The sequence below is a fragment of the Ambystoma mexicanum genome, chromosome 6p, assembly GCF_040938575.1.
Source record: "Ambystoma mexicanum isolate Mex_15411 chromosome 6p, UKY_AmexF1_1, whole genome shotgun sequence".
Lineage (NCBI taxonomy): Eukaryota > Metazoa > Chordata > Amphibia > Caudata > Ambystomatidae > Ambystoma > Ambystoma mexicanum.
The window spans coordinates 1,310,684,106-1,310,697,473 of NC_090935.1; the positions used below are offsets into that span (position 1 = coordinate 1,310,684,106).

The 13,368-nt window shown below is 44.4% G+C and overlaps 1 protein-coding gene across 1 annotated transcript in view; it reads right to left on the reverse strand.

The window, feature by feature from the left end:
- Positions 1 to 13,368, reverse strand: part of ADAMTSL1 (ADAMTS like 1) — a 941,617-nt gene that overhangs the window by 275,136 nt on the left and 653,113 nt on the right. Inside the window, exon 19 of the mRNA XM_069625973.1 lies at positions 12,097 to 13,234. Within this exon, the coding sequence (XP_069482074.1) occupies positions 12,097 to 13,234 (1,138 nt within the window). The remainder of the gene's footprint in view (positions 1 to 12,096; positions 13,235 to 13,368) is intronic.

Consider the following 13,368-nt stretch of genomic DNA (forward strand, 5'->3'; position numbering starts at 1 on the left):
CTACTCGCTGTTCCCAGATTCAAGCTAACGAAAATGGGCAGTAATAGCTTCCAGGTGAAAGCAGCCCAACACTGGAACACACTACCACCCTCCGTTAGAGCACCACAAACCTACCACCAATTTAGCGTAACTACATCCAGTGGCTAAAGAACAAAGACCAATAACCGACACCTTTGTAACTACTGCAAATGTTCTTTTTCAATTTTTAACTCTTTCGTAATTGCACTTCACTGTCTCCTTATAACTGCGTCTCCCCACTGCATCCTTTGTATAAAAATGTAAATAATGTACAGCACTGTAACTAAGCTGAGAATATACTTGTAATGCTTGCGCCCTCATACCTTCTAGTCCGGTGCGCCATATAAATAAATAAACAAACAAACAAACAATGATATCTCAGCACTCACTGAAACATGGGGTTGCAATACTGCTGGCCCTGCCTTAGATGCAGCTATTCTTGAGGGCTATGTCCTGTCTCACTCTGACAGACCAGAAGGGAGAGGTGGGGGTGTTGCCTTCATATGTAAAGCTGACCTCACCATTTGGCCAGTACATTGCCATATTATGGATGGTATCGAGGCCATGCACATAAAAGTGGGTTTCAATGCAGAATTAACAGTTAATCTTCTTTTAATATATAGGCCCCTTCTCTAACAGAATACTTCATTTTAGCACTGTCCAATTATCTGCTAGCAACTCTGAAGCCCAATTCTTGCTTTGTCCTGCTAGGCAATTTTAACTACTGGCTTGGCCACGAAGATGACGCACTGGCAGCAGAATTAGAGCGGACTCTCATTGATTTTGAGCAAAATATCTGTGTCCCCACCGAGCAACTGGGCCACATATTAGATTGGGTCTCAATGAACAACGTGGATAGCCAGGACTTTCTGGTTACCCCCTTTCCTTGGTCTGAACCATGCTTTTGTGCACTTTTCGATTTTGGCTACGTTCCCTTTAAAAGTCAAAAACAGAAAGCCCCATACCACGCTGGTTGGGAACTTGAGATTGCTCACCCGCGAAAAAATTGAACCTTTAATCAGCTCTAATATCCTCTTTGGGGACTCCACACCTGTGTGTGATAGAAAACCCTCGTCTTCACCGGACCTGCAAAAAGTGAAATCATTGGGCCTCATTACGAGTCCGGCGGCAACCAGCCGGTTTTTCCGGCTCGGTTACCGCCGTACTCGTATTACCATTCCGCAATGACCAGGGCATTACGACCCTGGTGTCCTGGGAATTTCAGAGGCAGAATTCAGTAAATTCCCATTGAGTCCTATGGGACTCAATGGGAATGGGGAAGTGGAAACACCGGCACCATCTCGTGCTGGTGTTTCCACGTCCGCCTGCAGGCGGGCGGTGTTAAACCCGCCAGGTCAGACCTGGCGGGAACGCCACCTCCCGCCTGCAGGGCTCTAGATCAGCCAGTCCGGAATTAACAGTGGTGGCGGGTTTACCGCCACTGTTATTTCCAGACCGCCCGACCCGTAATGAGGCCCATTGTCTCTTAAGCTCTTCCATTTGTGGAAAACCAATCAATGTCACCAATCTCTGGTGGTTTACAAAGCAGTTGCTAAAGTGTATTAATCAGAGTTTGTGGCAGCCAAGAAAACCTTTCACAACTCAAGAATTCAGAACGCCAAGTGTGATGTGAAAGAATTATTTAAAATATTGAAGGAACAGGAGAACATTTCCCCTCCGCCCTCCGTTAGCGAATTCCTTAATTAAGGATGCCCCCTGGTGTCAAAAAATTCAAGACGCGATGCAAAACAAGCTTAACAGCATTAGGTTGGACAAACATTTTTTTAAAACCCTGCTAGTCTACTCCAACAGATGTCAGGCGGGAGTCTTTTGTTAGATGCCCCTCAATTCCCCAGTTTAATTTTGCACCTATCGGGGTTGAGGACCTGGCTACGGTTGTAGAACAGCGGAAAGCTACCAGGTGCAAAGGAGACCTGTGCTCTTCAATGATAATGAAATCCTGTCCCCCCCATCCTCCTGGATGCAATCTGCAAATTCGTCAACTCTTCCTTATCACAAATGTCTGTTCCAGTGGATATAAAAAAAGCCAGGGTCACCCCCATAATGAAAAAACCTGGCCTTGATCCAGAGGTTCCTCTTGACTATAGGCCCATATCTAATATGCTGTTCTTATTGAAAATCATTGACCGCATTACATATAATAATAATTTGGCATTTATATAGCGCTACGAACCCTCAGGTATCTGAGCGCTGCTTATTATTACTCACGGTGTGTGGTGCTCATTTATCGACCTCGGAAGGATGAAACGCTGAGTTTGGCGCTGCCGGGATTCGAACCTGCGTTCGCAGGCTCTGCACTGATGTCAAAGCGAGCGCTCTACTCGCTGTGCCACTTGACCGGCTATCAAGTCTTGAAACACCTCAACAAATTCCCCATCTAGAACCCCTATCAATCAGGTTTCAGAAGGGGTTTTGGAACTGAGACGTCATTACTGGAACTGAAATGAAGACTTGTGGAGTGATTGGATAAAGGACCTCCGTCTCCCTTAATATCATTGGATTCATCCGCTGCATTTGACTTGTTTGACCATGCCTTTCTGGTTTCCAGAATGGTGGAGGTGGCCAGTCTTTCCCCTCTCGCAGCTCTATGGAGAGGGTCCTGTTTAGCCAATAGAGAAAGTAGGGTTTCTGTGGATGAGGTAGAAGCTGCTCCTGTGCCAGTGCATTTTCGGGTTCCACTGGGGGCCTGCATCTCCCCATGCTTTTATAACATCTTCATGGCTCCCTTCTTTGCCCTTTTGGAGCAGGAGAGAGTCACGTTTTCTAACTATGCGGATGACGCTCAATGTGTCATCCCGCTGACTGGCTTTCATGTCACAGATGAAGGAAACCTTAATAGAGTCTACTCTCTGATTGAGAATTGGATGGACAGCAATAATCTCTCCCTCAACAGAAGTAAAACTGAGTTCATGACTGTAGGCGACGCATTGATGCTAACAAAGTTGCACCCTGACTATTGCTGCTTTATGCTTGGTAAAGTGAAACTTTATCGACAGGCAAAAGTAAAAATCCTATGGGTTACTCTTGATCAACTATTGAGTATGAGGCCTCACATGGCTTGGCTTGTCTCGGCAGCTGTTTATTATGTTTAGCTGCTAGCGCACCTGAGACCTTTTATTTCCCAGGATAATGCTGCAACCACAGCGACAGCTATTATTTGTTCTAAGATAGATTATTATGGTAGTACTGTGGTGGGCCTACGTAAAGCGGACATCAACAGACTCCAGGTCATTCAGAATGGAGCAGTCCAAGTCGTAGTTGGTCTCTCCCACCGTGACCATGTCTCAGCATTGAGGCAGCTCTGCATTGGCTCCAGATGGAAGCTCAAATCAGCTTCTGCCTTTTGGTCATTACATTGAAATGCAGATCCGGCCTTCTGCCCCTGTAATTTCAAAAACTCATTAGTTAAAAGGTTAATAGCAGATCTCTTCGGTCCTATAATCAAGATCTGCTGGTCACACCTAGATGTAAAACAAACAAGGTTGAAAATGGAGCCTTCTTCGTTGCAGCCACGAAGGCTTGGAACTTGCTTCCTTCCGAGTTACGTGGTCTTACCTCCCTGAGTCTTTTCAGAAAAAAGCTGAAAACGTGGCCGTTTTCGTAACTTGATTGGACACTGCCCCTCCCTATCTGACTAGTTCTGTACTCTGACCTGACCTACTTCTTATTCCCCCCTGGGTGTTTCTTGTTGTCTGTCTTATTACATGCCCTAATGCCTAAGGGTCCATGCCTGTGCTATATAAATATAAGTAAAGTTAAAAATGAAAAGTAAAAAAGTAACCTTGTACAAGGCACTGCATGAAAACCTCAATTTATCATTACCATAAACGTTCATATATTTTATGAGTGGATACACACACATTTTCTAAGGTGCGTGATTTGATCCCATCCAACATTTAATCCGAATGTTCTTACCCAATATTTGTACAATTGTAGACACTGAAAACTACTCGCCAGAATCAAGCAACTTCACCTCCTAAATGACTATCAGTCTGAGTTCTGCCCCAAATGTAGCATCGAAACAGTCACCATCGAGGTGGTGGGTGATGCCCTCCAAATCATCGATAATGGCTACTCATGCCTCCTCGTCCTGCTTAAACCTTGGGCTGCATTTGACAGCGTTGACCACTGCATCCTCCTCTCCCTCCTTCACGACAGGATGGGATTCTCTGGCACTGTCCTGAATTGGTTTACCTCCTAACCCTCCGGCAGACACCAGGCCGTCCAGATTAAATTGTTGCATTCCAACCATCTCTAGGTCTCCTGCTGAGTCCCCCAGTCCACCAAGGCTCCATCCTCGCACCAATCCTTTTTAACCTTTACATGCAGGCTCTGAGCACTTTCTTACTCAGTTGTACAAGAGAGTAAATAGCAATCATCCAGTCCTGGATATCAACTGCATACCTCAAACTAAACCCATCCAAGACTGAATCCCACCCGCTCCACAGCAACTTGTCCAACAATATCTCTATGATATGAGCCTAGAAGGATTTGATCCACAACTCTCAGATTGAGCAAAATACTTAGGCTTAACTACTGACAGCAGCCTCTCCTTCCAGAAATGCATAGCCAAGAAGGCCAGAACAGTCTGGCTCTGAATCTCCACCGTTTACAAAATCAAACCCTTCAACCCGCTGCAGGATTTCCGGATTGTAGTGCAGGCCCTTGTGGTCTAGCTCATCAATGGGGGAAATGACCTCCTGATGGGGATCCCAGCTGCTCCTTGGCTTCACGCAGCTCCACTAGAAGCAGTCCACCACGCTGCAGCATGTCTTATTATGGGTGCATGGAAATTTGGCCGAATCACCTCCTCCTATGCAAATCACATTGGCTTCCTCTCCAGGTCAGGATACTGCTCAAAACTGCATGTATCACCCAAAAGCAGTCACAACTAGCACACTAGCACACCAGCATACCTGGCAGCTAAGGTGCACATATCTGGTGGCACACACTTCTCACACAGCAAATCGACCAACCACCTCAAATCACAACTCGTCTGCTGGGAGAGGACCTGCAAACAGTCCTTTTCTTGTCACGCACACACTCTCTGGAACTCGATGGTGGCATCGACTCGCAAGGCCCCACAATTTTCCAGTTTCGTAAATCTCTCAAAACATGGCTTTTTTAACAACACTGTCTAAGGTCTATTTCCAATGGATGCACATAACAACGTACATACCTCAACTCACAGCTATTGTTAAAAGATGACAGCCCAAACGCTGGCTACCCACACTATGTACAGTGCTGCTCTGCTCTGGGGTTAGGTCTGCGCCTTAAACAATCAAAAAATAAAATAAATAATAATACATTGTTGGCAGTACAGTCAGTGGTCGAAGTAGGGGCGTGCGGTTGGGAGTGACGCTCCGGTACTTTTTTAAAATTAAGTTTTACTGTTCGTATACTTTATTTTTAAAAGAAACCGTTCAAGGCCATTTTGTTTGGGGGTTTTTGTTTTGCGTGGAAGGGAGCGTGGCAATGGGGTTTGTGGGCAGCAGGGCAGGCCAGCAGGGAACATAGTTCCACTACTTCTTTTCATGCACTTCGACCACTGAGTACAGTTCTCCTGCACATGGAGTTTTAAGCAGTATCACACTCTTCCTAAAACCTCTCGGGTGCCACTTGAAACATTTGGAGGCTGCTAACTGAATCTTGCACAGTCACAGAACATTTTGGATGCCATTACATCGAATATGCCCTTCACCCTTACAATGATGTAAAATGGCACTGTTGTCACATATAGTGAACTACATCACACTGCCAGGATTGTGCTCTTGTGGTACTCATCTCATTGCTATGGTGGGCCCTAACCACTGCCATTTTATATCTGGAGCTACCTTGTCTTTTGCGGGAAGTGAGCTAGCTACTTTTGGAATCTGGTGCACTGGACCCTGGTGCAAGTCGTCCTCAACAAGTTAAGAATGTCAAGCCCACTCACCGTCAAGCATTATTGCAAGACATTTAAGGGATGGCGCTCCAGACATTAAGTTGGACAGGTCTCATAGGGTATGTTCCGTCTTTTAGAAGAGGAAAGGCTAAATCCTCGCCCTATTTTCACAAAAAAGAGCACATTATGTCTACAGCCAGATAGTCCGCTGATATGTCCTTCAGCGGTAGCAGACTCCAGCTCTTTCAAGATTTAGCTCCTTTAATGGTTCAATGAAGAAGAGATATTCAACGAACCACGAAGTGGTGTCTTGAGAACGAAATCACTTTAAATGGTGGAGCGTGTTAAAGCGGACATTCACGTTTCTAGGTAACCCTGTTCAATTCACACCACCAGAGGGAGCTGCTAAGGGTCTAGCATTGGTGGAATGCACAACATAGCAGGAAGGAAAATAATCCTCCACCCCAGGGTGAACAGGGGTCATCATCTCCTACGAAGAGGGAGAAAAGACTAAGACAATGGGCCTCATTATGATTCCAGCGGTAACCCTGCCGGTGCTACCGGCTGGTTCCCGCCAGACTGGTAATATTTTACCATCGCCTGACTTCCCGGTGCCACTGGGAGATTACAACTCCGGCTGCCCGGGAAGTCAGGCGCCAGTAAAATGTAAATCCCTATTCCAATAGGACTCTATGGGAGTGGGGACATGGAAGAGCCAGCAACGTTGTTAATTGTGCAGGCACTTCCGTGAGGAGTCTGCCTAGCATGGCTGCTGTGCCTGGCAGATTCAGACCGGTTGGGCACAGTGGCCATGGCAGCCTGACCCGTAGTTTGAAGTTGCGGAAACAAGGGTGCCGGTGGGCTTACCAGAACCCTTGTTTCCAGAATGGCAAACCTATAATGAGGCCCAACGGAAATGATTCTCTATAGAGAGGCGGGGAAAAAAGTGTTCACTCTGAAGCAGCCTGATTTGTAGTCCAGCGTATTTCCTGTGCTGGTAGTAGGAATGCAGTTGTACTGGAGGTTGGTTTTATGTCCATTTGACCCCAATTCACCAAGTCAGAGGCAAGGGTCCACACACATTTTTCAGGTTTAATATTTACAGTCTTATGGATAGCTTCGATTAGTTGTCGATTTCTCAGAGTGCTCTTGGGACTGCCATCCCTTATTGTTATTTCTGAGCTTTCTTGCTTGCCAAGAGTGTTTTATTTTGCGCAGGAAAGCTAAGCACAACAACGAGGGAAGGAAATGTTCTGTAAAATGGTGTCGCTTATTCAATATCATTCTAGGATGGGAACAGTCATTGTTGTGAATATTCATTTATGGGCAAGGTCAATAAGTACCAGCAGCCTTCGCATATTTAGGCATCCTAAGGAGAATAAGTCCTCGATGGCGATTTTCAGTATCCATGGGAAGAGAGGGGTACTCTTTGTTAGGAGGAGGTGATGACTGGATCTAGGTCAATCCTACGTCCCATGACATATAATCTAAACATTATTTCAATGAATGTTCTGGGACTTAATTCCCCATGTGAACGAAAAATGATATTGAAGAAATGGCATGATATGGGAACAAACATTAGTCTTTTGTAGGACACCCATTTTAAGAGAGAAGACAGCAAAGTCTTAGCTCTAAATGGTGTCCTAATTAGTTGTTGCCACTTCAGGTCAGAAGAAGTAGGGAGTAGCTACCCTTATTAATGATAAAACGGGTGACAAAGTAGAGGGAATATTCATGGATGGGCAAGCATTTACACTGGGTCTTAAAGTTCGACATGGTGATCTAAGGCTTACTCTATTTTTATATATAATGCCCCAATGATAATCAAAGTCGATTGGAGGGGAGTTCAATGTTCTGGTCAATTCAGCTGTAGATAAGTCCAAATTTAATCCAAAATCCAAAGTCTCCCTCTTTGCTCAGGACATTTCTCGGGGTTGATGTATGGAGATACGTTAACCCCTCTGGTACTAACTTATTGTTCGTTTCTCATATGCATAAAGTGTATTCCTGTATTGATATGTTTTACAACATCTAGATCCCCTTTAGGACACATCAACTCTAGAGACATTCTCACATTTAGAGTGTCCAACAATTCCCCCATCATTCTGACTATTGCCAGGTATTTATTTATTTATTTATTTATTTCAATAGCGCCGAAAACCTGCAAGCATCAGGGCGCTCACATTGACACGAAAGGAACAAACAAAATGACTGGACACCGTTTCTAAAACAAGGCTTTGGAGGATGGATGATGGTTTGTTATAGGACTAGACCATACTAGTGACTCAGAGAGAAAGAATATCTCAATATGTTGCAAATAGCACAGAAAGCATCTCCTCATTTGAAATGATATGGGACACTTTTAAACCTATCATTAGAGGAGCAACCATCAGTATACATTCTGCCAGGTTCAAAGCCCAACAACCACTGAAATTTTACCTTGAATAGAACATTAAAGAGCTTGAACAGAGACACCAGCATGCAGGTTCGGTCAGAAGTTTTAGACCATTGATTGCCAGATGAGGTGAACTTGAAATCCTGTTGACTGCACATACGGTAGCTACACTCCTTAAGGCTAAACAATGTTATGTTTCTCAATCAAATGAAGGTAAAAAAATACTAGCATATGAATTGAAACCTTAAAGATCATCCCGAGTCATCAAAGCAATCAAAGATATATGAGCTGGAAATCAGATTGGATAAATCTATGAAAGTGAAGAATTTCTCTAAGTGCTATTCAACTTTGTTTTAATCCATATCAGTTGATGGGGACAAGTTATTTGGAGAACGTTACTTTACCACTCCTTCAGAGGAATGGCACCTTGCCTGCAACAGCTTGATTATGCAATCGGAAATATTTACTGTTTCTAAATCTCTTTCTCTGAGCAATACAGGTGGCCTAAATGGTGTTTCAGCTCTAGCCTTTGAAGAAATGTCAGGGGGTACTGGTTCCACATTTTGTTTCTCTGTTTAACAATTTGTTGTCATGTAGCAAATTTGTTGTCATGTAGCAATTGTTTCATTGATAGCAAGGTCATGTTACTCTTGCTATCAATGAAACAATGACTTCATTGATTTTTAAGCTGGATAAAGAAGTCTTGCTCTGTAGTCACTATCATGCTACAGCTGTTTTAAATTATGATACTAGGATATATAGCAAGATATTAATGAACTGGCGTACCCCGATTCTACCCCCCGATTCTACCAAGATTGATTACTTTATATCAAGCCGGCTTTGTTATAAGATACATACATCACAGTCATATCAGTAAGGTAATAAAGGTAATGCAGGCTGTTGATTTTGCTAAGTTTTCCCATGTTCCCCTTTCTTTATTACTTGCTAAATTCCATTTCACGAAACTGTTTAGGAAATGGGCTATTGGTAATAGCTTGAGATCACACAAAGAAGTGAGGGTTAACTCACTTATATCACCTACCATAAATAAATATGGAGGTACCAAATAAGGGTGTTCTCTACCGGCACCAATGTTTGCAACTGCAATACAGCCCTTTCCTTAAGCAGTTTGAGATAATGTCCATCTTGATGGTATCTAACTGGGAAATTACGCACTGGCCCTATATACACAATGCTGCGGTGCCCCTTATGAAGGACTCAGATTCCTCTCTTCTATTTTTCATAGTAGAAAAATTGGAGGACTCGGACTCTGTTTTGGGATATAACGTACATTTTGATAAATCAAATGCTTAAATGTGTTTGATGATGAGGTGAGTGGGAATTTACAATCATGCTTTCCCTTTGAACGGTTATCACACAAGGTTAACAGCTAGTGATTAATATAACTAAATCATACAGTATGAGATACATGTATAACGCCCATAGTGTCACCACTCGCTTAATGCAGGGCATGAAGAGGAGGAAAAAACAGAAATGTAGTGGACTGGCAGAATACTCTAAATTAAAATAAAACTGATCACAGGTCTCTTTTCTATACTTCAAGTACTCCCAAGTAAATTTCCATTGTCAACCAATAAACAAACTTCAAATAAAAAGTATATGTTTGTGTGGAACCTAGGACCATCTAGAGTTGCTTAAATTACTGTCATGACTTTTCATGAACAAGGAGGTCCTGGCTTAAGCCAGTATTCTTCAATAGTTGTAGTGTGATTTTCTGGGTGCTGAACCTTGTTGGGTAAATCCCCCTCATGATGTCAAGGGGGTGGATGTTGAAGATTTGGTCTAACAGCAATCTTTAATTGATATGCTGTGACTCACTGTCAGTTCTAGAAGAGGGTTTTTAAATGCCAGAGAAACCACTTTTGGCACTGTGATAGAGCAAGTAAAAAATGTGATCTCTCGTCAATCCCCTCTCCCCAGAGTACAATGTTTTGAAACCGAGATGGGAAGAAGGAAGCCCCATTTGGAAAACGGACATTTTATACAAGACCTCTGAAATTAAACTACTGACTGCTAAACTTCCCTGCATGTCCCAATGGGCTCTAAAATCATTATTGTGCACCCAGGTGAAGGACGAGTTCTATAATTATGCTCCCATTGGCATGTTCCCCAAGTATGCCGTCATAAGATTTATTGAGCCAAATCATTGTTCTATTGACGTCGATTTCTAGCAAGCAGTATTTGCTCGAAGCATCACATCTGGGGGGAATGTTGCATGATTTTTCCCCTTTGCCATGCGGTACTTTCATGTGGTAAAGAGAACACTGCAAATGATATTCCTTTTGAGCAGTTAGAAGTAATGCGGGGTGATGTTGATGCCGACAAAGTAAACCCTCCTCAACGAATGTTCCTCTCGCTTGGTTTACACCATGTTCTACAGCATCCTGATTAACCTTCGCAAGGAACTCCATGGCTGCTGCATTTACATCTGATGCCTGACTCTTTACCAACATTTAATTCAGAACCTCAAATAACATTTTAATTAAAAAAATAGTTTCAACATGCAGTGCACCTGCAGTAAGAAAGTAGTAAGAGATGGGAGTTCCAAATGGCTTCTAGTTTTAAGATAAGATTCTGGTTGTGATTTTCTACATATGTATATTTCACCCCGACGACTGCCCTCAAGACGTATAATGTCAACATCATGAGTGCCTAAAGTACCCATTGACATAATAACACACCAAAAATTCCTAGGGACTCAAGAGATGTTTGTATTGAAACTTGTGTACATTTAAGGGTACATTTACGGTCATCAACATTTGCCCACATATCTTCTTTTGCTATATAATCAGTGACAGCACAGCCGCTGCTCATGGGAATCAATGCATTCATTTTTGCCCACGCCATGGGCCAAGTTTGGCCACTTTATGCATAGCCACACTTGCCCCATCGCAAGAAGCTTCAAACGACTCTGGCGAAAAAATGCCACTGTAACTCATGAAGTAATGCTGCTTTTGTTGGGTGGAAAAAAGACAGTTCCAGGAGAAAAGAGGGACAAGAGCAATTGAAACATGGTCTGAGGGCTGCAATAAGCATCAAACAGTCCTTTCCAATCCAGTGCACATAGTAATTGCCTCATAGCCGTAGGACCACTAGATACAACAATGCTGGAGCAGATGTTTATAGTGGGGGTGTGAAGGGGGCACCCCAACTAGATCACATTTGAGGCACCCTCCAGACCCTTACTTCCCACACCTGTGTCTAGCTCGGCCTGCTGACTTCAGAACCTCATTCATGGAATTCAATGGAGCAAGCATCATCAGGGAAGGTGTTTCTTACCACATAAATGTGCCTTCCCAGCAAGGAGAGGCGTTGCTAGGAGGTGGGGGGCTAACAGGGCTATAGCCCCTGGTCTTTTGGTTGTAGCCCCAGATAGAATCTCAGGAGCTACAACCAAAAGGCTAGCTAGCCCCCAGTCCCGACAGTTCCGACATTAGCTTAGCCCCTGATCTTTTCCAGACCTAGCAACACCCCTGCCAGCAAGTTTATAAAATTGTGGACAAAATGAAACAAAACGTGCCCTCTTTCTCTCAACTATCTGTTTGACTGTGTGTAATTTTTCACAATAGTACACCGAAATGCAATTTGCCAAGTTAATGATAACAATTGTGTTCACGAGGCTAGGCACAAGCAATGTGAAAAGGGCAAACTGTACATACAGTTAATAGGATTTGGAAAACAGTTTGTGTTTAGTAACTGCACCTTTAGTGGTAGCTGCTGTGTTTGATGAGTTTGAGTCAATGATGCCATCGCTTACCTGTCACTGTAGTTCACTTCGACTCCATTACGGGCCCAGCTAATGACTGGCTTTGGGTTCCCACCAGCCTCACAGTGGAGAAGTACACTTTGCGTCCCACTTGCCAGAGCCACTGTTTGCCCAAGATGGGTGACAACTTCAGATGCTGAGAGCTGCTGTGCAGCCGAGATCTTCCTTAGTATTACCGGCTTCCTGTAGTGCTTGTACGAGTCATTTGTCGACTCCATAGAGCTAAACAAATCTCCATCGATGGGTGATATTCTCAGGGAGCTTGTGAACCCCGACACAGGCTTGTGGAATATGGGCTCCAATGGACCTGAACCTGTTCTTTTCCCCTGAGGCTTGTACACTGATTCGTGGTTGTCCGTGTGGCCCCTGATGACCTCAAGGGCCAGGTGCGTGAGGGCCTGCCTACTGTAGTTGTCGCGCACCTCCAACGGCTGCTCGGATAACGTCCTTATGATGTCATCCAGGCGACTCTGCTCAATGGCAACGGCAAAAGGAAAGGTGAATTCATAGCCGTGATCTTCCTCGGCAGATGTATTCCGCTCCGTGGAGTCCTGGGAACCCCAAGCTTCCAAGTTCTCTTTGGGCCACATATTAAGCTCCAGAAGTTTGGAGACAATGTCATCGTAGCGGCCACTAAAGTCCGCAAAAAGGCCTCTTTTTTCTGCATCGCTTTCGTTAATGATAATCCGGTTCTCGTGTTTATCCTTTGGTCGCGTCGCTTCATTTAAGTGGACCTTTCCCGTGGCCTCCTCTCCCATAATTCCTGAGGAAAGAGCGAGGGGCTTGTTGTGGTTCCCAATGAGCTTGATCACAAAATGCTCCCGGGCAGTCCCCGCCGTGCATGTGTACACGCCGGCGTCTGAGGGCTTCAAGCGGTGGAACTTGATGTAGCCATGCGTGGTGACAGTAAGGTGCGCTGTACTAAGCAGGGGTTTGCTGTCCCATTCCCAGGTGATCATCGCCTTGCGGAACCTCCGCACAGGGCACCTGAGAACGACAGATGTTTTGGGGAGCAGGTACGCGTAACCGCCCATGTTGAACTGAAGCTTCTTCTGTTTCCTTGCCTGAACGTAGATTTTCTTGGAGGACATGATGTGGGGACTTTGCTTCTGGCCAGGCTTGCTGTGCCCTGAAAGACACGGTAAGATTGTGGGTGAGAACAGAGCCCATGCACTCCTGTCACAAAACGGGTGAATCTACAACAGCAACTGGTATTACACATTCCTTACTGGCAGCACACAGCACTGGCATGGATGAACATTT